The 23,871-nt window shown below is 50.6% G+C and overlaps 1 protein-coding gene, 1 long non-coding RNA gene and 3 other non-coding genes across 5 annotated transcripts; 4 read left to right on the forward strand and 1 right to left on the reverse strand.

Annotated features, from left to right (window-relative positions):
* Positions 1 to 4,815: 4,815 nt before the first annotated feature.
* On the reverse strand, positions 4,816 to 16,624 carry LOC139826960 (uncharacterized). Its single transcript, XR_011737128.1, has 4 exons — positions 16,421 to 16,624; positions 14,033 to 14,118; positions 12,729 to 12,832; positions 4,816 to 5,132 (listed from the first exon to the last, which is right to left on the reverse strand). It is a non-coding gene; the product is annotated as an uncharacterized lncRNA (long non-coding RNA).
* A 91-nt stretch (positions 16,625 to 16,715) lies between these two features.
* Positions 16,716 to 23,538, forward strand: RPS3 (ribosomal protein S3). Its single transcript, XM_065833751.2, has 7 exons — positions 16,716 to 16,806; positions 18,476 to 18,606; positions 18,861 to 18,954; positions 20,050 to 20,144; positions 20,872 to 21,059; positions 22,313 to 22,509; positions 23,470 to 23,538. Exons 1-6 carry the CDS (start codon positions 16,777 to 16,779, stop codon positions 22,504 to 22,506), a joined length of 732 nt encoding a protein of 243 aa, XP_065689823.1. The 5' UTR covers positions 16,716 to 16,776; the 3' UTR covers positions 22,507 to 22,509; positions 23,470 to 23,538.
* Positions 20,530 to 20,673, forward strand: LOC136097396 (small nucleolar RNA SNORD15). The gene has a single exon (XR_010650785.2). It is a non-coding gene; the product is annotated as a small nucleolar RNA SNORD15 (small nucleolar RNA).
* On the forward strand, positions 21,807 to 21,954 carry LOC136097395 (small nucleolar RNA SNORD15). The gene has a single exon (XR_010650784.2). It is a non-coding gene; the product is annotated as a small nucleolar RNA SNORD15 (small nucleolar RNA).
* Positions 22,708 to 22,845, forward strand: LOC136097397 (small nucleolar RNA SNORD15). The gene has a single exon (XR_010650786.2). It is a non-coding gene; the product is annotated as a small nucleolar RNA SNORD15 (small nucleolar RNA).
* Positions 23,539 to 23,871: the final 333 nt, after the last annotated feature.

The following is a 23,871-nucleotide window of genomic DNA, read 5'->3' on the forward strand; positions in this document are numbered from 1 at the left end:
GTGTGTCTTGTTAGGGCTTCATCTTTGCCTTGAAAGTATAAGTTATTCAGTGAGGACAGAAAGTTCACCTCAAATCCTGGGGGCAGTTTAGGGACCCTCACGCCAAGAAAGGCCTTGAGGTGCTGGAGCGAGTTGAGAGAAGGGAACGGAGCTGGTGAGGGGCTGGAGCACAAGTGTGATGGGAGCGGCTGAGGGCCCTGGGGGGTTCAGCTGGAGAACAGGAGCTGAGGGGAGACCTTCTGATCTCTGAACTGCCTGAAAGGAGCTTGGAGCCAGGGGGGTCGGGCTCTGCTCCCCAGGAACAAGCGCCAGGAGCAGAGGAAACGGCCTCAAGTTGCGCCAGGGGAGGTTGAGGTTGGATGTGGGGAACAATTTCTTCCCCAAAGGGCTGTGGGGCATTGGAACAGGCTGCCCAGGGCAGTGCTGGAGTCACCATCCCTGGAGGGTTGGACAGACGGACATGAGGTTCTCAGGGACATGGGGCAGTGCCAGGGGTGGATTAACTGTTGAAATCAATGATCTTGAGGGTCTTTTCCAATTAAAATGATTCCATGAAAAATCAACCAGATGCTTCAAAGGAAGAGGTTGTGCTGCTGGAGCAGCGTTACTGATGGACACAAAAATGGTTGTGACTGTGGGATGAGCGAGACGAACATGAAATGGGCCCAAGTGGGGAAGAGCTGGTTACGTTAAAACATTGGACTGAGGAGCTGGGAGCTCATTCCTGCTCCCTGCTCCAGCATTGACCTCCCTGGACAAATCCTCTGTGTCCTGTTTGCACAGCAGTGTCAGCATTACCTGAAGCTTTATCTTTTCTAAGATAAATCTGTGCATTATCGAGCTGCGTAGCACCCTTCTAGTTAGAAATCGGTTTTATTCCACTCCCAAATTTTTACCGTTTTTTAACACAGTGGCTTTTGGCTTAGATTTTCCTTTTCTAATGCGGATTCGCGAGCAATTGCAGTGAGGAAGGCTTCTGCTGCGGTGTAATTAGTTTTGTCTGCTGTGATTGCTTTTCCTTTTTCCATTGTTTATTGAAAGACGGATGAATTTCCAGGTCTAGTTGCGGTGGGAATGCTGACAGCAGCTTTATTTTAAATCCGACTGCACAGCTATTTGTCTTTTTTACTCAGCTGAATCCTGCAGAGTGGGCCAAATTCCGCTTCACCTCTGTGTCCCGAGCAAATTACTGCACTAATTAATTTCTCTAAGACAGGGGCCTCCTTCCTGCTTAGCACAGGGGGATGGTGGAGTGAGGGCGCTCAGTTTGCATCAAGTGTGGACGGAAACCTTCAACAACCTCGGATTAACTCGCTGAGTAAACATAAAGAGACAAGAGGCCGATCATTGAAAAGTAACGTTAGAGGATTTTTTAAAATAATATATATTATTACTTCCATGTCCTCCTTCATAAGGATATCGTGGTTTCTGAGGAGTGAGGTATGAACCGTGTTTTTCTGTTCGAGCTCTATTGCCGCAGAGTGAGCAGAGTTGATTTTAGAGCAGAAAAATTGGTGTTTTTCTCAGGAATGAGGTGATAGAAATGATTCCTACTCCTTAAAAAGAGGAGGAAGAGGCTCCGTATGGCAGCAAGAGAAGAGATAAGGGGGGGACTGTGGCTGAGGAACATACAAGGTGACTGAGAACATCGGTGACATTGGGAGATGACACCACATTCAGATGCCAGAAGAGAAAGAACCTGCGGAGCGAAGCCCCTTTTGGAAGCTTTGGAAGAAAACCAGAGGGAAATAGCAAGTGCTGGGAGTTCCCAGGAACTTCAATGAAAGGATCTGAGTGATCCCCTTGGGGTGTTCGAGCCAGCAGAGCCAAGACTAAGACTTGTTAAGGCGTGAAAGCGGTGGGAGGTTTTCGGAGGCCGTGGTTCGGTAAATCCAGCTTGAGGGCACCGTGTGCTAATCCAAGATTGCTGTGGTCAGATGCAATGATCCGGGTAAAGTCCGGCCACAAGCTCAGATGTGTCCAAAATGCTTTTGATGGGTTCAGTTCTGTACCAGCAGGCCCGGTTTTACCTGTCTGCGTCGCTCTAATACGCCAAATCAGGCTCTGCACGGCCCCTTGCAGACAACACAGCGAGAAGAAGCCGGTGTGAGTTCTGTGCTGTTCTTGGAGCTGGTTCAGCTTTGTGTTGGTGGATACTTGGTTCTGAAATCAAAAAGCAAACTGGGAAAACCATTAATTTGTTTTGTTTCCTAACGAAGCAGATTTCATTAGGAAATGCCGGTTTGGTAAAACTGTTCAAAGATTTATTGCAGTAGATAAACCAGAACGCTTCACCGCTTCAATCAGTTGTGTGGAAACTTGGGAGAGGACTGACCCAAACCGTGGGGAGACTTGCTGGAGAGTTTTCGTTGAATGATAGAATAGTTGGGTTGAAGGGACCTTCCAAGCTCCCCCAGTGCCACCCCTACCATGAGCAGGGACATCTTCACCAGCTCAGGTTGCTCAGAGCCCCGTCCAGCCTGGCCTGGGATGTCTCCAGGGATGGTTCAGCCACCACCTCTCTGGACAATCTGGGCCAGGCTCTCACCACCCTCAGGGCAACAATTTCTTCCTCATGTCTGGCCTGATTGAAAGAGGGAGCGCTGAATTCTCTGCTCGGTGACATTCAAGGCATCACAGCAGAAGGAGGTGGCTGGATCGGTACATCCATTGCAATCTCCTTTGACCCAGCTCTCATCTCCGGAATGTCTCGTACTTGTTGGTTTATGATTGAGCTTGGCTTTGCAAATCCAGGTCTCCCCACACCGTAAATCAGCGCCGCTTCCCTCGACCGGCATTACCGCGTCCCGGCTCTCGCAGTAGAAAACCACGCTGCGTGTGAGATTAAATACCAGGCGGTTAATGTTCCTGGAAAAGAAACCCACATCACGGGCGATTCTCAGCCTACCACAAATTGCTGTCGAGGTCACTGCAAATTATTATCCAAGGACGCTGGCAGAGCATAATTGTTCTCAGATAACGAGGGGGATCTCATGTTAATTCAGCTGGCACAGCCGTTACGACTAATAGCGGGGAACTGCTGCCACTGCTTTCGAAATTATCCGACTGAGCTAACTCGAGGATGAGGAGACGATTCATCGATTTGAAGTCCTCGCCAGACGTAGATGGAGATAATTCTAGGGTGTTAGGGGTATTATTCCTACAGAAAAGCAGGCTTGGTAAATACTTTTCATTTATTTATTAGCCCCTGCAAAACATTTGTGTTGTATTGCGGCTTGAATGTTTTATTTAGAGATATGAATAGCTGAGATACCGAAAAGAAGAGCTTTCTGGATGGCAGTCATTTGATATTTTTGCTGAAACTGCTTGTTTTCTAAAGCAAATAGCCACTCAAACTGCTGGTTTGAGCTCACCCTTTATTTAAAGCTATTTGTAAAAGATTAAAGAAAAAAAAGGTGTTACGTTTGCAGCTCTGCTTTTGCATTCTGCTCAGGTGTCTTTTCGTTCTTCACGGCTCTTTTGCAAGGCGGCTTCTGAGGACTCTGCTTAATGTCCTAGAAAATAACCTTGTGCTTAGACGAAGCGCTGTTTTATCACCGCTGCTCTCTTGCTGTTTCTTGGGGGTGGAGAATCGCCTGCGGCAGCAGGACAAACCAGAGCCGGGTTATTGCCGAGCTGCTCCCGTGCGCGGGGTGTTCCTGCCCAGCATGGCCGGCTGACCCCAGGGAACGGCAGAAGATGTGCCAGGGAGGTTCAGTTGGACATGAGGAAAAGGTTCTTCACCCAGAGGTGCTGGACACTGGAACAGGCTCCCCAGAGAGGTGTCACAGCCCCAACCTTCAAGAACAGACTGGACAACGTCCTCAGACACACGGTGTGAACTGTGGGGTTGTCCTGTGCAGGGACGGGAGTTGGACTCCATGATCCTTGTGGGTCCCTTCCAACCCAGGACATTCTGTGATTCTGTAATTTTCACTGACATTTTCACATGGCAAACCAAGAGTTACAAAACTCAGATGTCCCTAGTGTGAAGGGCAGGCTGGAACCCCGAAACTCAGCTGTCGATGAGACCTCGGAGAGCATGTTGCCCCATTAGTGCTCAGTCTTGTCCTCTTTCCAACAGCCATTAGAAGGAACTGCAGGATGGAGGTCAGCCAGCGCTAGGGCACGAAGCCTCCCCAAGGAGCCCTGGTGTTGGATTACAAGTGAGGACGCTGCCTCTTTAACGCCTTCAGCTTTGTTCTCTGCATTGCAAAGTTGTTTTGCTTCCCCCAGCCCAAACAGAGAGGTGACACAGCTGAAATCTTTCTGAGGTGCAGCTCTGAGACCAAGGATCTAAGTGTGAAGATCGGCCCTTCCACCAAGTCCTGCTGCAGACTTATCAACTTACATCACCCTCAAGATCATCAAGTCCAACTGTTCCCCCACCCCTGGCACTGCCCCATGTCCCTGAGAACCTCATGTCCGTCTGTCCAACCCTCCAGGGATGGTGACTCCAGCACTGCCCTGGGCAGCCTGTTCCAATGCCCCACAGCCCTTTGGGGAAGAAATTGTTCCCACATCCAACCTCAACCTCCCCTGGCGCAACTTGAGGCCGTTTCCTCTGCTCCTGGCGCTTGTTCCTGGGGAGCAGAGCCCGACCCCCCTGGCTCCAAGCTCCTTTCAGGCAGTTCAGAGATCAGAAGGTCTCCCCTCAGCTCCTGTTCTCCAGCTGAACCCCCCAGGTCCCTCAGCCGCTCCCATCACACTTGTGCTCCAGCCCCTCACCAGCTCTGTTCCCTTCTCTCAACTTGCTCCAGCACCTCAAGGCCTTTCTTGGCGTGAGTGGCCCAAAACTGCCCCCAGGATTGGCGATTTGGCCTCCCCAGGTCCCAGCACAGGGACGGTCACTGCCCTGGGCCTGCTGGCCACACCAGTGCTGGTCCCAGCCAGGATGCTGGTGGCCTCTTGGCCACCTGGGCACACGCTGGCTCATGTTCAGCCGCTGGCACCAACACCCCCAGCTCCTTTTCCACCGGGCACTTTCCAGCCGCTCTTCCCCGAGCCTGGGGGCTGAGCTGACTGAAATCAGTGACAGAAGGCGTGGGGAGCAAAACCAGTTGGCAAAACACAGTTGCAGTGGATAAGTCACTCGTGTCCTCTCCTCCACAGCCAGACGTTCTCCTCCACCCCTGTGCAAGAGAGAAGAAGCTTGTGAGCATCGCCCAGACATCCGTCCACAGCATTAGGAAATGTTTGCTGATGGGAGGAAAAGCTCCTCAGCCTTTGTCTCCAATGCGCTGTGGCGTCTTTGTGAAAAATATAAAAGGGGTGTAATTTTTTGGCATGGTATTTCTCCTGCTGTAATTATTGCCTTTAGTCACCTCATTACCAAGCAGAGAACAGAGCATAAGGCTGGAGGTAGCAGCACAGTGGGGAGAAGGAACATCCTTGGGTGTATTACAAGAGGGGTGGTCAGTAGGTCGAGAGAGGTCCTCCTTGCCCTCTATTCCGCCCTGGTGAGACCCCATCTGGAATATTGTGTCCAGTTCTGGGCCCCTCAGTTCCAGAAGGACAGGGAACTGCTGGAGAGGGTCCAGCGCAGGGCAACAAAGATGATTAAGGGAGTGGAGCATCTCCCTTATGAAGAAAGGCTGAGGGAGCTGGGGCTCTTTAGTTTGGACAAGAGGAGACTGAGGGGTGACCTTATTAATGTTTATAAATATATAAAGGGTGAGTGCCATGAGGATGGGGTCAGGCTCTTCTCAGTGGCAAACAATGATAGGACAAGGGGCAATGGGATCAAGCTGGAACACAAGAGTTTCCACTTAAATTTGAGAAAGAACTTCTTCTCAGTGAGGGTAACAGAGCACTGGAACAGGCTACCCAGGGAGGTTGTGGAGTCTCCTTCCCTGGAGACATTCAAAGCCGCCTGGACACCTTCCTGTGCGACCTCACCTAGGTGTTCCTGCTCCAGCAGGGGGATTGGACTAGATGATCTTTTGAGGTCCCTTCCAATCCCAAACATACTGTGATACTGTGATACTGTGATGGAGATTTTGGGCTGTGTTTTCTCACTCTCTGCCTTGGGGCATTCGTATTTTTTTCCCTCCAGGACCAGCTTCCCAGCAGAAAATCAAAAGCCACATGAAGAGGTAACAGGAGAAAAACAGCAGCAGGAAGAGCTTTCAATCAGCCCCACACCAAGATCACCATCAGGCGGAGAGGCTTTGGCCAGATGAGCTAATTAAGCATGAACATCCTTTGTTACAGCAGCCCCTGTGCTGCTGTGGTTTGGGGCAAAAAAGCAGCAGCAGGAAGCGAGGAGCCTGAAATTTGGCATCGTGGCACTTTCCCCCTCTCCACTTTTTTCAATATAAAGCAGCAAAAATGGCTCTTGTGGGATCGGTGCTGACCTGGGACATGGAGAACCCACACTGTTCCTTGCTTGCAGGACAGAGGAACAAAATGGCCTCAGATTGCACCAAGAGAGTTTGAGGTTGGATGTTGGGAACAGTTTCTTCCCCAAAGGGCTGTGGGGCATTGGAACAGGCTGCCCAGGGCAGTGCTGGAGTCACCATCCCTGGAGGGTTGGACAGACGGACATGAGGTTCTCAGGACATGGGGCAGGGACAGGGGTGGGTTATGGTTGGAATCAATCTTGAGGGTCTTTTCCAATTGAAATGATTCTCTGATTCTATGAAAATCAAACACTTTTTCTGCACTTTCTACCCCATGACCTCATTAATGTTTATAAATATATGAAGGGTGAGTGTCAGGAGGATGGAGCCAGGCTCTTCTCGGTGACAACCAATGATAGGACAAGGGGCAATGGGTACAAACTGGAACACAAGAGGTTCCACTTAAATTTGAGAAGAAACTTGTTCCTGGTGAGGGTGGCAGAGCCTGGCCCAGGCTGCCCAGGGAGGTTGTGGAGTCTCCTTCTCTGCAGACATTCAAACCCGCCTGGACACCTTCCTGTGGAACCTCAGCTGGGTGTTCCTGCTCCATGGGGGGATTGCACTGGATGAGCTTTCCAGGTCCCTTCCAACCGCTGACATTCTGGGGTTCTGTGATCCTGAGCACACACCCCATGCATGCACATCCACATCCCTCTCAGCAGCAACCTGAGCTCTCCACGTCCTCCCATGTCACGTAACCACCGTTAAACCACAAGCTGCCATTTCAGGGAGCACATGGAAAATCAGGTAACGGCCTTTGCGACCGACCTTATCTCAGCGCATCTGGTACAAATGCACCCATAAATCATGGTAAAACGTGGCGCGCAGGGGAAAACAGCCGCCTCCTGCCCTCTGCTTTTTTCCTGGAGCTTGAAAGCTGATTAAGAATCACTTACTTAAGCTGATGGGTTTCAAGTGATACAACCAGGGCAAACTGCTCTCCTCGAGATGCCCATTAAAGTTTCAATTTACGTACCTCGCACAGAGCCGGAGGGCTGGGGCGTGAGCCGCTGGAATGACCTCTGTTAGCAGCCAGTCAGTTCATTAAATAGTAAAGAGCCAAACAATTTCCAGCTAAATAGCACACCAAGCGTCCTTATTCCATTTCCTGTTTTTAAAGGAAGTATAAATTATTTACTAATGTGCTTAAAGTCCTTTAAGCGAATCCAGGCAGTGAAGCAAAATCTTGTTTACAGGGGGCGGATGCCCAAAGGAAAGTGTCGAAGAAATGGACCCATTTGTGAGCAGTCGCTAAAACACTGCCAACGATTTATCAGCTTTAATGGAGATAATGGGCCAGGACTACGATCGAGTCGGGCTGGACTGTTTTGGTAATGTCTCAGTGATCGCGCAGTTTATAGATGAAGTCCAGAAAATTTCTGGTGCAGAACTTTTAGGTTTTGAACAATTGACACGTTTAGGGATTTTTGCGTTTGAGCCTCGTCACTTGAAAGTTTTAACCACGTTCTCACGCACGTGAAGTCTCCTCCTGGAGATTCACACGCACGTGTCCGGAGCCGTATTTCACTAAACCACAGTTATTCATCCTTAGCGTAGACCTGAACTGTTTCTGCCCCAGTTTTAATCCTGCTCTTGGATTCCTTTAGCAGGGAAGGGGATGGGACTGGGGCAGCCGAGCACTATCTCTGCCTGGAAACACCTTTTCCCCTCCCTATGCTGCAGGATCACGCCACCTTCCACTGCTGGACTTAGTCCCCTGTGTTCTTGCCAAGCTAAGAAACAGTAAATCCTCCTGCGTGTGAAACGTTTACAAAAGGTCTGTAAACGTGGCCCTGACTCCTGCTCCTCCCGGCCACTTTTCCACTCCATCTCACCGCGTTCTGATGGTTTCCTTGGGCTGGTCCACATGGGAAGGGGCTCACTGGAGCTGGGCTTGGGCTCCACGGGGACACGACACGTTCCTCAGGGACTTTTGCAGAGCTCGCGGTTGTGAGCAACTTGGCGAGGGGATTTTTAACAGATGTGGCAATTCAACTCGAACGGGAGCAGCTGCTCCGACTGCAATAAACTATAATACTCTGGCTTTTGCAATAAAACTCCTATCTGAGTCAGACTTTGCAAATGCTTTACAACTGGTGCTTGCAATTCATCATATCTCTACTCGAATTACTTTCTAGGACTGGTCTTCATTCATTTCATGCAAACTATCTCTTCTTGTCCATCTCTTCCCTGGGTTTCATTTTCCACAGCTGCTTGCTGGGAAAATTCATTAACTCTGTGGTGTGGCTGATTAAATTGCTGGTTGTAGAGACCGTGATTCGGATGTTTTTCTTTTCTAGGCCTCTGGCTGCTGTACAAAAAGGTGGTGTGAGGTAGATTTAACTTGGAGCATTGACCTTGGTCTTGTTTCTTGGTGTCACAGCAGGGCCTGGGAGCTTTGGATGTGGTTTAGGGTCTTGGGAATGTGGGACGGCCAGCCTGTCCCTCTGAGGATGCTGATGGCCAAATTTTGGGACCCCTCTCAGGACATATGGAGACAACAGCGTCTTGCAGACACAAGGTTGGGTCGGTGCATCAAGCTGTAGTTTCATGCGCTGTCCTGGCACCCAGATTTTGTCTCGGCTGAGCAGAACTGATGGAAACGAGTCTGGGCAATGTGTCTGAACAGATCTACATCCACGTCGGTGTTTTGTGTTGTTCGTGCTCAAATTATTCTGTTTTAGGGGAATGGTTCGTTTGCCATGAAACACTCCACTGATTAAGGGAGGTGAAGAGACCTTCTGCCCTTGGCTTCTTGTAGATGTGATCCTGGTCCCCTCCTCTGGTCCCAGCAGCATTGGGCTGCCACAACACAGCTCCTGGCCCACCCCGGGGCCTCAGCTTGAGCTGAGGTTTCTGCTCTGTTCTCCGTTTCCCATCGCAGGCATTCAACCCTGGGACCACTCCATGACAGGAGAGCTTCCTCACCACCAAGAAATGTGGTCAGAGCTGATGGGTGTAAATGCTTTTTTTTCCCTCCTTTAAGTGATTTGGTTATTCCTGTAATCATCACATGTCTTCCATCTGATTTTCCTTGCCATCTGATTTTCATCATTCCTGACCATCAGATTTCTCACTGCTGGGGGCAGCTCTTTCCTTGCAGAGGCCATCTCGGTTCTCCACAGCTCCTCCTTGCTCTTCCTCAGGCCTTCAGGTGTCCAGGGGGCCCTTAGTCTGGTGTCACAGGTCCAGGAGTCTCTGTCCTGACACCGTCCTACCGGGAGACAGCAGGTTCAGTTGGCTTCAGTCAATAAATCTGTATCCAGATGGATCCTTCCAAGCAGCCGCCCTTTCCTTTATCACCAGCTCCATCCCTACAGCTGCAGGCAGACAAGCTCAGCTGCTGTGAAAGGAGTGATCTTAGGGGTGGAAGTGCCATCCCTCCAACAGCCCAAAAAGCTCATTCGGAAAGGAGGCGAATTCTTGGGGCTTGGAAGAGTGAGGACCTGCTCTTGAGAGGTGCTTTTGGGGTCTGCTGCAGATGGAGACAGGGTCTCTGTTGAGGTTGTAATCCCCCTGTAGCATGGCCCCAAGGCCTGTGCCACAGCTTGTTTTGGCAGGAAGAAAATCAGGAGAAAGAGGAGGTTTCTGAACTCCTGAGGTATATCCAGAGAGGTGATGGGGCTTCTCCTGTCCTGGGTGGGGACCCAGCTCGTAGCTCGAAATCCCGCAGGTATCTGAACCCAAGAGACCACAGGACCGATGTTTTACCTCCCTCTCATTAAATTCACTTTGCATCTTGCTCTGTGGGCACAGGTGGAAGAGCCAGATTGGGCTGCGGCTGCCCCATGTCGCAGGGGAACGGGTGTCTCGGTGCAGCAGGAAGGGGCAGGCCCTGTGCTTCTGTCCAGGTGCCGTTTTGATGATGCTGAGGCTGTTCCCTTGTGTTTTAGAATCAGAGAATCATTTTGGTTGGAAAAGCCCCTCAAGATCATCGAGTCCAGCTGTTAACCCACCCCTGGCACTGCCCCATGTCCCTGAGAACCTCATGTCCGTCTGTCCAACCCTCCAGGGATGGTGACTCCAGCACTGCCCTGGGCAGCCTGTTCCAATGCCCCACAGCCCTTTGGGGAAGAAATTGTTCCCCACATCCAACCTCAGCCTCCCCTGGCGCAACTTGAGGCCGTTTCCTCTGCTCCTGGCGCTTGTTCCTGAGAAGAGCCCAACCTCCCCCTCGCTACACCCTCCTTTCACGTAGTTGCAGAAAGCAATTTTCTTCCTTTTGCAAAGCCAGCATGGTCCTTGGATACCTGCAGGATCTCCCTGCAGCACCAGCAATATTTTGCTGCATGAAAGCAGCAGCAATGGCAATCAGGCACCTTCCCATGCAGGACGTTTGCTCCCAAAACAACCTTTTGCCATCACCCAGGGAAAACACGGGTCATCCTAAAATCCAGCGTGCCTGTGAGCCGCGAAAGCTGCCGGCTGTCCTGGCCCCTTCACTGCAAAGGGCTGCCAGCCCCTCCTGGATGTTCTGAACGGGAGCCAGGTTCCCGGGGAGAAAACGCGGGGATTCCAGTTTAATTGAGCCTGTTCAATGGCCTTGGGCTGCTATAAACCATGTCGCTGTCTGGGCAATGAAAGGAGCCGGGGGGGGCAGGACAGCTCCTGATTCCCAAACCTGCTCCACGTCGGCATCCCCCACAGCGAGGAAACCTGCTGCAGCTCCAGCCGACCAACCGGCCTCGCTGGGGCTGGGAATCATAGAATCATGGAATAATTTGGGTTGGAAAGGGCCTTCCCAGCTCCCCCAGTGCCACCCCTGCCATGAGCAGGGACATCTTCACCAGCTCAGGTTGCGCAGAGCCCCGTCCAGCCTGGCCTGGGATGTCTCCAGCGATGGTTCATCCACCACCTCTCTGCCCAACCTGGGCCAGGCTCTCACCACCCCCATTGTAAAAAAATGTCTTCCTTACATCTGGCCTGAACAACAACCCTTTGCTTTGCTGGACCAGCACTGAGCTCTCCAGGATGAAGGGTGCAGGCACATCACAGCTTTTCCAGAATGCTGCCAGCTTCCATTTCGGCAGGGACGGAGCGGAGGTGAATCCATCCCCGCTGGGTTGTAGACAGCATCTTGGAGCATCACCACTTATCTCTGGGAATCGCACTGGCCGGCTCAGGCTGCAGACAGCCCGAGCCGAGGGAGGAATCCCACGTTACTATTTGTGGAAGGGACTGAAATGTTCCCGGCTGTGAAGGCCCCGGCTCGGAGCCCACTGGCTTAGCCGGGCTGTGTCTGGGGGGAGAGGGGACATTCCCTTGCTGCCTAACGCCACCAAGGCCCCTGCTTTGTACCAGGGTGCAGCTTGACCCCGACTCTGGTTGTCAATGCTGACCCTGAAATGCTGACACAACACATAGTTTCTCCTTAATAGGGCATGGAAAAGGCAATTCACGTCAGGGCCAGGCTTTTTTGCTAATGTTGTGCCTTTCCCTGTCTTTATATGATCCAGAAATACATGGGTTGAACCCTCCTGGATAAACTCAGCATAAAAAAAAAAGATTATCTTGGGCAGATACTTCCTGTTCTGGAAGCATCGTGGTCCCAAGCTGGGAACCAGCAGAGTGGGTTTTGTGCAGGTTCGGAGGGTCTTTTCTTAAAAATGGTTTGAGCCCCTGGTTAACAGGCTCTTGGGCTCAGATCCCTGGACAGAGACATCCTCAGCTCCTGGTCACTTCTCCAAACCAGTGTCTGATGGTCTGGCATTACCCTGGGGTGAGGATCTCAAACGCAGATGTTCCTTCAGCTTGTCCCCAATTGCCACCCCCAGACTTGACCACCTTCATGGCCATTTGAACAAGATGTTCCTGCCTGGTCCCATCCCCCTCCCACAATTTGCTGCTCTCTCTTTGATGCTCACAGGCTGCTGTGGAGCTGGGCTGGAGCAGAGAAACGAGCAGGGTTTTAAATAACCTCCCCCAAAATATATGTGTGTTTGTGTTGGATCGTTTCTGGGAGCTGGTTCACAGCGGGGCTCCAGAAACAGCGAGATGGGTTGTGGAGGGGGGAGGAAGGGGCAGGGGTGAGGGAGGAAAGAGGGGGAGCGACTCTCAGCCTCTTTGCTGCCAGGGAAAATGCGACACTGCACCACACTGGAAAAAAAAAAGGAAAGGCTTTCCCACAGATGAGATTTCTCCTGCTGATCTTGTGTGTCAGTGATGGGCTGGGGAAAAGTCACACACACACTCACTCTTGTTTGGGTGTGCTGCTGTGTCTCTCAGTCCTGTGGTCCATCCAGACGGATTAGAGATGTTTGAGGTACATCCCTGGCCTTTTGGCTTTAGTATCTCCTGCTAAGGTGGTGCCCCGTGGTATCTTCCTACCTGCATTAAATCCCAGGCATCCTCCTGAACTCGCCTGCAGCTCGGCTCCAGCTCCTCTTGCGGATGAGGCTCAGCTGGTCCCTCTGAGGACGGTGAGAAGTGACCTGCAGATTCAGATAGGGGGACAGAAATGAGGGCACTTTACAGCCAGGACGATTTCTTGCAGATGTAGGGTTGAATGAAGCATCAGTGGTGATTTATACAGTGCTAGGAAGGGAGCAACGCCTCTTCTGCCATCTGTACATGAGCTGGCTTTGTCTGTGCCCAGGGATGCAGCTGGAGGATCACAGAATCCATTGAATCCAACCATAACCCACCCCTGGCACTGCCCCATGTCCCTGAGAACCTCATTTCCGTCTGTCCAACCCTCCAGGGATGGTGACTCCAGCACTGCCCTGGGCAGCCTGTTCCAATGCCCCACAGCCCTTTGGGGAAGAAATTGTTCCCCACATCCAACCTCAACCTCCCCTGGCGCAACTTGAGGCCGTTTCCTCTGCTCCTGGCGCTTGTTCCTGGGGAGCAGAGCCCGACCCCCCCTGGCTCCAAGCTCCTTTCAGGCAGTTCAGAGATCAGAAGGTCTCCCCCTCCCAGGTCCTCTTCCACAGGGCACTTTCCAGCTGCTCCTTCCCCGAGCCTGTAGCGCTGCCTGGGGTTGCTGTGGCCCAAGTGCAGGATCCAGCACTTGGCCTTGGTGAACCTCAGACTACTGGCCTCAGAAAAGCAGCAAGAGCTCACAAACACCTCAACAGCTATTTCTGTCCACACTACAGGAGGCCGATCTAAGCCCTGAGGTCTCAGTGCCCCCTAAAACCTGGTTGCAGCCTGGCCACAGTCTCACTCCCCAGGGGAGAGATGAGGAAGAGATAGATGGAGTTGTGGCTCCTAATTTATGCAAGAGGAAATCCCCATGGACAGCAACTGGCACTTGAGGAGCATGGAGATGAAAAGAGAGGGAGGATGGGGCCTCTAGAGAGACCAGCAAGATTAGTGTGTTTTGGCAGCCTGAGAGTGAGGGAAGAGTTGGAGCAGAGGACGGTGGGCACAACTGGAGTGGGGAAGGAGGGACAGGAGTGAGGGACAGCATCTTCTGCCGTGTCCCTTCAATCTGGAGAGATCCCGGCCCTCTGCAGAGGGTGGGGAGAGAGGGTGAGGGGTGGAGGGTGAGAGTGAGCCAAGCTTGAGCTGTTGCAGATGAAGGGAAGGAGCTGGTTGAGGGGAGGGTGTGATGGTTGGACACACCAGGAGTGAGAGAAAGGCGTTCGGTGACAACAAGAGGGGGCACAAGTCCCTCACTGGTAGCTGACCTGGCAAAGTGGACCATGGGCTGCTCCAGACAGGCTCTGTCTTGCCGATGTCTCCGTCACCCCTTAAATCTCGGACAAACGAATCCCTGGGGAAGAGGGAAATGAGGAGAAACACGAAGCTTTTCCCACCCTGGTCGCCGTCTCCACTGACATCTAGTGGCAAAATAATCTTTCCCCTGTCAGAGAGAAGAGCTGGCTCCTTCCAGCCACTGCGGCCTCCCCACTGCTCCCTGCAGTGATATTGGGCTGCGTGTTGGAAGGAGAGGTGTTTACCAGCGCTTTACTGGTCATACTGGTATTCCCTGCATGGTTACGTCTCAATGAGGCAACTCTGAGTAAACTGGTCCGTGTCAGACACCTCACACTCCCAGGTGGGAAAGGTCCTGCTCTCTGTCCTCGCTCGGAGGGTCGGTACCAGCTCTGGAGCGGAGCTGCCTCCTCCTTGCTGTTCCCAGAGTGATGCTGATTGTCACCTGACACATATATAGAATCATAGAATCATTGCAGTTGGAAGAGATCCTCAGGATCATCGAGTCCAACCATTAACCCACCCCTGGCACTGCCCCATGTCCTGAGAACCTCATGTCCGTCTGTCCAACCCTCCAGGGATGGTGACTCCAGCACTGCCCTGGGCAGCCTGTTCCAATACCCCACAGCCCTTTGGGGAAGAAATTGGTCCCCACATCCAACCTCATCCTCCCCTGGGACAACTTGAGGCCGTTTCCTCTGCTCCTGGCGCTTGTTCCTGGGGAGCAGAGCCCGACCCCCCTGGCTCCAAGCTCCTTTCAGGCAGTTCAGAGATCAGAAGGTCTCCCCTCAGCTCCTGTTCTCCAGCTGAACCCCCCAGGTCCCTCAGCCGCTCCCATCACACTTGTGCTCCAGCCCCTCACCAGCTCCGTTCCCTTCTCTCAACTTGCTCCAGCACCTCAAGGCCTTTTTTGGTGTGAGGGGCCCAAAACTGCCCCCAGGATTGGCGGTTTGTCCTCCCCAGGTCCCAGCACAGGGACGGTCACTGCCCTGGGCCTGCTGGCCACACCAGTGCTGGTCCCAGCCAGGATGCTGGTGGCCTCTTGGCCACCTGGGCACACGCTGGCTCACGTTCAGCCGCTGGCACCAACACCCCCAGCTCCTTTTCCGCCGGGCACTTTCCAGCCGCTCTTCCCCGAGCCTGTAGCGCTGCCTGGGGTTGCTGTGACCCCAGTGCAGGACCCGGCACTTGGCCCTGGTGAACCTCAGACAATTGGCCTCAGCCCATCGATCCAGCCGGGCCAGACCCCTCTGTATGGCCTTCCCACCCCCCAGCACATCAACACTCCACCCACCTTGCTGTCACCTGCAAACTCATTGAGGGTGCACTCGATCCCCTCATGGTTCCCCTTATGGGGACCTTTGCTCTTCAGCTTTGCACAGCTTGAGCAGTTTAGCCCAAAAACGGAGGCAGTGGGGGAGACAGAGGATCAGATGGAGTTATTTACAGAGCCATTAAGTGATGTTTTCTTATTTCTTCTTTCTTGTTTTTTGATAATTCTAACATTACTTTCTTCTTCTATTGCAAAGATGCAATGGCATCTTTGCATTCATGGCTGTGCAATGCCCCTGCCTTCACCCATGGCCACTTATTTTCTGCAAGGCTTCCCAAAAGAAGCCTTACAAAAAGACAAATAGCTCATTTTGACCTTTTTGTTTTGCCCTCATTCCCCTGTCTGGTGGCTCCTTTCCAGGAGGTTTGCAAGGCAGAAATTCCCTTTGCTGACTCTTCCCAACCAGACCGTATTTACCCACCGGTGTGCGGGTATTTTCGTGTATTATTTCTACCCGTTATTATAATTTCTATTTGAAGTGGCACAACCAAACCCCTGTAATCCCCTACAAACCCTGGACCATTTATAATAATAACAATAAAAAAGCCACTTTCCCCATCTTTGACCACCATAGGAGAAATCCCATCTTACTGGTACTAATTTAACCCAGTGCCCAGACTGCAGAGGTAATAATATGATTATAGGAGGAAAAAAAACCCACAGAAGATCTGCCCTGGAGCCACAACTGTCCTGTTGGCCGAATTATTTGTCTTTTAGCAAGGTATAGAGCCCTTGAGATGCTGCATACATAGAGCAGGAAAGAGCTGCAATGGCTTTGAGTTTACAAATAGATATCATTCATATTTACAGTTAACTATTGATAGTTAATAGCTATTGTCAACATTTACATACAGCAGCAAAGTATGGGGTAACAGTAGAGCATCCTCTGATAGCAAAGGCTCCTCGTTTTCCCCTGGAAATTAACCAAATAACCTGTGATTTTCACACCTTTTTCCTCACGAGCTCTGAGTGCCTAAAAAATAAAGGTTAAAAAGACTGTTAGGGTGGGCTGTGCTGCACCCCTCACCTCAGGCTGCGCTCCCCGCACCTCAGGCTGCGCTCCCTCACAGCACCGTGAAGAGAGAGTGTCTTTACTACCAGAGAACGCCCCTAGGTAGCAAATCGGGGTGGATTATATCGGTTTTGTAGCCGCTTTAATGCGGGTTGTGGGCGTTCACAGCCTGTCAGGGCGGGAAAACCCACTGACAGGTTCCAGCCTCCCCAACATGGCGGCGCGTCAGCACCGGGGAAGACTACATTTCCCATCGGCCCCCGCCCGCCAGCCCACGTGATCGCGGCGGTCCAATGGGGAGCGGCGGAAGGCAGATATAGCCCTCCCTCTGGGAAGGGTTCCCTCCTTTCCGCCGGGCGGCGCGGCTCAAGATGGCGGTGCAGATCTCCAAGAAGCGCAAGGTGAGGGCGGCGGCCCGGCTCGCCGCGGCCTCGAGGCGCCTCCATACCGGCGGGGTCGCGTCGGAGGAGGCCCCGGGCTTCGCTGGGGCGGGGAGGCGGGGTGGGGATGGCGGCGGATGCTGGAGGATGGCGGCGGATTGCGGCTGGGCGGCCCGGCGGGGAACATGGCGGCGGGAGGCCGGGGTGAGGGAACGCGCGGGGGGCCCTGCGCAGGCCACGGGGCGGGGGGAGAGCGCGGGGGAGCAGCCATGATTCCCCCTCGCAGCCCTGCCTGGGACCTGCACTGAGCTCTGGGCCTTGGCAAGGCTCTATCTGCAGAACTGTGTCCAGGCTGGACTGGGCAGAGAAGAACCTGATGAAGTTCAACAAGGGCAAGTTTACGGTCTTGCACCTGGGGAGTGACAACCGCAGGCACCAGTACAGGTTGGGGCTGACCTCCTGGAGAGGATTGCAGGGAAAGACCTGGGAGTACTGGGGGACAACAGGTTGACCATGAATCAACAATGTACTAGTGGCCAAGAGGCCAGCGGTACCCGGGCTACGTAGAAAGAGTGCGACCAGCAGGTCAGGGAGGTTGTTCCTCCCCCTCGGCTCTGGTGAGGCCACATCTGCAGAACTGGTTCCAGTTCTGGGCTCCCCAGTATAAGAAGGACAAGGAATTACTGGAGGGAGTCCAGTGGAGGGACACAAAGCTGCTGAGGGGTTTTGAGCATCTTTGTGCTGAGGAGAGACTGAGAGAGCTGGGGCTGTTGAACTGGAGAAGAGAAGCTGAGAGGGATCTGATCAATGGATCAGTATCTCAGGGTGGGTGTCAGAGGATGGAGCAGACTCTGTTCAGTGGTGCCCAACGCCAGGGTGAGGGGCAGCGGGCACAGACTGAAACACAGGAGGCTCCATCTGAACATGAGCAGAAACTTGTTGCTGGGAGGTGCCAGAGCTTGGCCCAGGCTGCCCAGAGCGGGTGTGGAGTCTCCTTCTCTGAGACATTCAAACCCACCTGGACATGACCCTGTGTGATCTGCTCTGGTGACCCTGCGTGAGCAGGTGGGTTGGACTGGGGGATCTCCAGAGGTCCCTTCAACCCCAAACACCCTGTGGTTCTGTGACTCCCTGATCAGAGGGTGCAGGGCTCTGCCTGTCTTGGAGAGGGGGGAGGGTTGGGGCCTGTGCACTGTGAGGGTGGAAGTAGGAGCCCTGGCAGGAGGACCTGTGGGACTTGTAAAGGGATGTGACCTCTGAAATTGTTTTATGTAAATTCATACCAAATGAGAAGTGCCACTGCAAGACATAGCTATGAGTTCTGCCTGAGGTGGATCAGGTAGTGGTGAAGGCTCCTGCTAGAATTGAATTGAATCGTCTCTGGGAACTTCAGGAGAAATGCTTTTATTTCTCCCTGCTGATACTTCCTCTCTGTGGGGGGAGAAGCTGTCATTCTGCAGCATGATCATAGAATCATTTCAGTTGGAAGAGACCCTTAAGATCGTAGAGTCCAACCATAATCTAAATTTAGCACTAAATCATGTCCCTAAGAAGCTCATCTACATGTTTTTAAAACCCCTCCAGGGATGGTGATCCCAGGGATTAATTGCTCTTACACTCATTACGTGAAAATTCTGTGTTCAGACTGTTTGCTTTGATACGATCCATTTGTTGTTGTGTTTTTTCATAGTTTGTCGCTGACGGTATCTTCAAAGCTGAGCTGAATGAGTTTCTGACTCGTGAACTGGCTGAAGATGGATACTCGGGCGTTGAAGTCCGGGTCACTCCAACCAGGACTGAGATTATCATACTTGCCACCAGGTAACTGCGATGCTGCTGCTGACTGATGGGTGCTGTACAAGGCTGTAAGGGATTCTGCTGCTGGCTGAAGATTAAAGCGATAAATATTAGGGTAAACTTCTTGAGAAAGAGATCCCGAAGTGATCTTTAGTGACAGAGTAGTCTTAAAACCCCTAAACTAAGTTATATACTCAGCTTGCAAGCTCTTTGGGATGGTTACCGGCTCAGATGTGGAGACACTTTTCTCAGTCATACTGTACTTTCTTTTTTTCCAGAACTCAGAATGTCCTGGGTGAGAAAGGCCGCCGCATCCGGGAGCTGACGGCTGTCGTGCAGAAGAGGTTTGGATTCCCTGAGGGAAGCGTTGAGGTAAAACTATCTCGGTTAAAACAGGAGTACATGGGTTGTGCGCTTAGATTTGTGTGCTGTCTGGATGGTGTCAGCTGAAAGGGGGTTTGACTTGAAGATAACTTGGGACATGGTTTGCCTGTTCTCACAGAACACTCCTGCATGGAAATGCAAAATGCTTTGCTCTTTGTGGTATTTTAAGTACTGTCGCTTTGGCTGTTTTCTCCCATTTCCCAACAAGGAGAATGCAAATAAAACTTTTAAAGCTTGTCTGTAGGTATTTTATAGAGAATGTTGCTGTCTCAATATTGAAGTGAGAATGAGCTTAATGTTTTGTACTTGTGTGTTAGCATTTCCCTTATTGAATTCATAGTGCTTCTGTCCTTACAAAGAAACTGTTTTGGGGCAGAAGGATTGTTGACATTTTTGATTAAAAAGACAGTAAAGTGACCAGCAGTTTCTCATCTTTTAATGTTTGAAATCTGGTGCCCATACTTGCACTTTTCTCTAAAACAAATTAACGATGGGTTGGAATGTATGGTCTGGGGTAATGCTCAAATTTATTCCTGCTTGGCCAGTGTTGTTGGATCACACTGTACAGTGAAAATTGCTGGTTATCTCCAGCCAATGCTTAAACACAATGGCACAAACTCACACAGCACATCAGGATTTCTCAGCTCTGGAAATATTGTGTGCATGATTTGGAATGTCTGCTTCTTCTGAAGTATCAGACTTTTGGAGATATTAGATTTAATACACTCTCACAGCTTTTAAAAATCAAATATTTTCTTAGATTTGATGTTAATACTTAAGTAGACATACGTAACTGATGTAAAAACTGAAGTTTTTGTGGTTGTTTGGATACCTGTCTCCAGTGATACTGAGTATTTTGAATCTGTTGGAAGCAGCAGCTCTTTGAGACTGCACCATGGATATTTTAATAGTCTCTTGACTTTCAGTGAAGCATTGTGAGTGTTTCTCAGCTCTGCCAGGAGCAGGAGATGGGCACTAAGGGAGTTAAGGGAGTGTAGTGCCTGAGGATAAAACTTCTGCATGTTAAATTAAAAGTATCTTGAAATACAGCCGGTTTCTGAGTTCACTTCTTTTCCTTTCTAGCTCTATGCCGAGAAGGTGGCCACGAGAGGTCTGTGCGCGATCGCTCAGGCAGAGTCCCTGCGGTACAAGCTTCTGGGAGGTTTAGCGGTGCGTCGGTGAGTAGAGCAAGTTGAACGTGATTGCACAGCGAGGAAGTGTGGGATTCAAATACCATTTCATAAAGAAACTCCTTGCCAACTTGCCTTTAGTTTGAAAATTTAACCTAGTCATACTCCACTTGAAAAGGACAGTTCATATTTTTTATAATTCTACCATATAGAAGCTTTTTGTTTAATCCACAGTTATTTTTGATAGTAATTGCTAGATAATGCCAGATTTAAAAGTTGAAGTCAGAGTATATGAGATTACACGTTGTCTGGCTGGTGTGCATAAAACTTGCTTTTGTTTCTTTGTGAGTAAATGAGTGGAAGATTGAAACACAATTTCAGGCCTTCTGGCTGAATCGTAGTTCAGGTGACAGTGGCCTTGCCTCTCAAGTCCCTTCGGTGACAAGATGACGAGTCAGAAGCGGGTGACTCTTGTTGCGGTGCCTCTGCAGTGTCACGTTCTGTGATGCTGCGTGCGGTTCTTCAGCAGGAGCATCCTGCCATCGTTGATTGATTTAGAGGCATTTGTCTGAGAAGGGACCAGGAGCTGCACTCCTGACGTGTTACAAAGAATTGTCACTGTTCCTACAACCTTACAAGGACCGTAAGTCACAAGAGTTTTCTTAGGCTGCTGAAACAGTGTCTGTGCTTGAAACCGGGGTAAAATGCCTCCACAAAGCCATGTGGGTTTGGCAGCGGGAGTAACGCAGTGGCTGTTGCTGCTCTTTTCCTTCAGAGCCTGCTACGGTGTTCTCCGCTTCATCATGGAGAGCGGTGCCAAGGGTTGTGAGGTGGTTGTGTCCGGCAAACTCAGGGGTCAGCGTGCCAAATCCATGAAGTTTGTGGATGGCCTGATGATCCACAGTGGAGACCCAGTGAATTACTACGTCGACACAGCTGTGCGTCACGTCCTTCTGCGGCAGGGTGAGTGGCTGGGATGCAGATCCCTTTGCAGCTCTTTGGGTTCCTTCTACTCGTGTTTCAGAGCCAGAAGATCTCAACTCCTGTTGTCTCGTACCTGCGGATTGGAGGCTTCCCTCTGTCACCTGTGGGGTGGCAGTTCAAATGACTTTGATCCTGCAAGGTGGTTCAATTGTGCTACAATTAGTTGTTCTGACTCTGAAAACCTGTTTTCTTGGACTTTTGCAGCTAAGCTCACACTGTGGAGTTTGCACAGTACATCTGAAGTAGAACTTTGTTACGTGAATGGGAAATGGAGAAAGGGGCCTTCAGCAGAGGACAGAATTTCTTATAGTCATCCCAGTCATCCACTTTTCTAGTGGTGGGGATTTAATATTTCCAGTTGAGAACGGGGCTTTAGTTTTTCCAGACACTCGTGTCCTGTGGCCTCTGAGGTTGGTAGCAAAACAGCTTACAAATGGAACACATATTGAGTTTAAGAGCTGTTGGCAGTTGGGATTCTTGGCTCTTAGGCGCTGGCAGACAGAACGTGGGTGCTACAAGACCCACAAAAAAGAAGTGTCAGACACTTTTCCCCCATTACTGCGCTCTTGCAAGTCCTCCCAGCTAAACCAGCCAAGCCTGCTTACACTTGTCCTTCCCCCTGGTAAAACGCAAATGACTTCTGCATCTTAATTGGCTTTGGGTTATTTAATTGCAGAACACTTGATGTAAGGATACCAGTATAGGCAAAGCTGCTCTCCACCTTCCCTTCGGTGATGATACGATGACGAGTCAGAAGGGACGTCCTTGTGTCACTGCTGCCTGTTCAGTGCCATGTTCTGTGGTGCTGTGCTGAGGCTGCCTTGGCCAGGATGTCCTACTCATTGGATGATTTAGAGGCATTTGTCTGAGAAGGGATGCAAAAGAAGAGAAAAGTGCAATTTCCTAGGAAAGTGAGCAGCGTTATCCCAGGAAGGACAGGGTTTAAAACCAGGGTTAGCCTGACTTAAGCATGTAGCATGTTTTTAGTCCCAGGCTGCAGTTAATGAAGGCAGCAAATTGAATGAAGGTAATCACACTGATTTAAAATGCACAGTAATTAGTTTTTTAAGCTTTAACACATTTGTGTTAATCAGCTTGCATCTTCCGTGTTGTAGGAGATGTTTGTGGTGCGGATGGTATATTTTATAACCTTGAAGCTTGTCCCTACTCCACATGTGCTTGATATTTTGTGTCAAATTAGCATGTGTGTGTTGTCCTGTTGCTCTTTGCAGGAGTATTGGGAATCAAAGTAAAGATTATGTTGCCTTGGGACCCAAGTGGAAAGATTGGCCCCAAAAAACCTCTGCCAGACCATGTCAGCATCGTGGAACCCAAAGAAGAGATCTTGCCCACCACCCCTATTTCAGAGCAGAAAGGTGGCAAACCAGAACAGCCAGCGATGCCTCAGCCCGTTCCCACTGCCTGAGGGGTAAGTGCCTGTGATGGGTGAGAGGTAGTTTTGGTGAGAATCCATGCAGAAAAGGTGGTGTGTCACTAAAAAAAGATGCCCAGTAGCTGGGATACTGGGAGGAAAAGCTGCTGCGTTGGACCTGGTGCAGCGATCAGCTGTTTTTAGAGTATTACCCTGGATGAAAGTGTAAGATGCTGCAAACCCACTAAGCACACCCTTCAGTGACGATGAGATGGCGAGTCTGAAAGGGAATGTCCTTGTCCAAGTGCCCTTTTTTTGTGTTGTGTTCTACAGCATGGATTTGGGGACCTTGGGTCACAATTTGAGTGACTTAGAGGCATTTGTCCGAGAAGGGTTCAGTGTCTTGGATGTTTTCACATTGTACCACTTGCTACCAGTGTGCAGTTGACTGCACAAGGTATATATTCCTTATATATACGCCTTACCTCATGGGATCCAGTTTGGGAGAGGCTTAGAAGCCGATAACATTGAGCACAACGTATAGACTAGTTTTGTAAGTAAATAATGGAAGTTTGAAATCCCATCTCCCTGAATGAGTAGTTTCTAAGATGGAAATGAAAAACTTGAAGTTGTCTGAGACCTGCTCTGGGTTGTTCCCAGTGAAAATGTGCAACTTGCTGCTTTTAAAAGTTTGCTTTGCTTTTTCCGATAAAGCAGCAGGAGGCACAGGGGCTTGTGGCCTCTTGTAGAACTTTCTGAGCTGCTGGTGAAAACCAGGCTGAGTTTTCTAATGGAAACAGGCCTGTTTGAATAGCAGGGAGAGTTCAGGGAGTTTGCAGAGCCACAGTGAAACAAGGGGATCTGACTTGCAAGATCTGCTCCTGTGGGGAAAATGCAGGAAGGGAGAGATGCCATTTAATTTGAAAACTTGGAGCCTGTTCAGTGTTTTGGGTAGAAGAATGGTTATGGGAAAATGGTTTGTCACCATCTCACTGAGTATTTTGTTTTTTGTTGTAGGGTTTGTAACATCTACAACCAGAAGCTTGACTGTCCTGAAAACATCTCTTAATAAAATCACAAAAGACAGTGTTTGTGGAGGTGCTTTATTTTTTTTGCAAGATATCTTCCAGGAAAGCCTTGTTCTCACCTTTGGTATGAAAGGAATTCAGTTGTGTTTCTTCCAGCTTGCTTTACCTTTTTGGAGTGAACTTCTCAGATCCTGATCTAAACAAAATGGGGACAAAAATACTGATTTCTGTGAAGAGCTGGAGCAGCAATCTGGTGTTTAGGGGGTGATGACTGACACTCCATGAACTGGAGTAGTACCAGTACCTCTCCAGTTACATACCAGTCCCTTTCTCTGAGATTTCCAGAAGAGGGAGCTTTTTTAGTGAGGTCCAAAGCAGTTGCAGTAGTTTA

Source organism: Patagioenas fasciata, chromosome 1 (genome assembly GCF_037038585.1).
Source record: "Patagioenas fasciata isolate bPatFas1 chromosome 1, bPatFas1.hap1, whole genome shotgun sequence".
In the NCBI taxonomy this organism is placed as follows: domain Eukaryota; kingdom Metazoa; phylum Chordata; class Aves; order Columbiformes; family Columbidae; genus Patagioenas; species Patagioenas fasciata.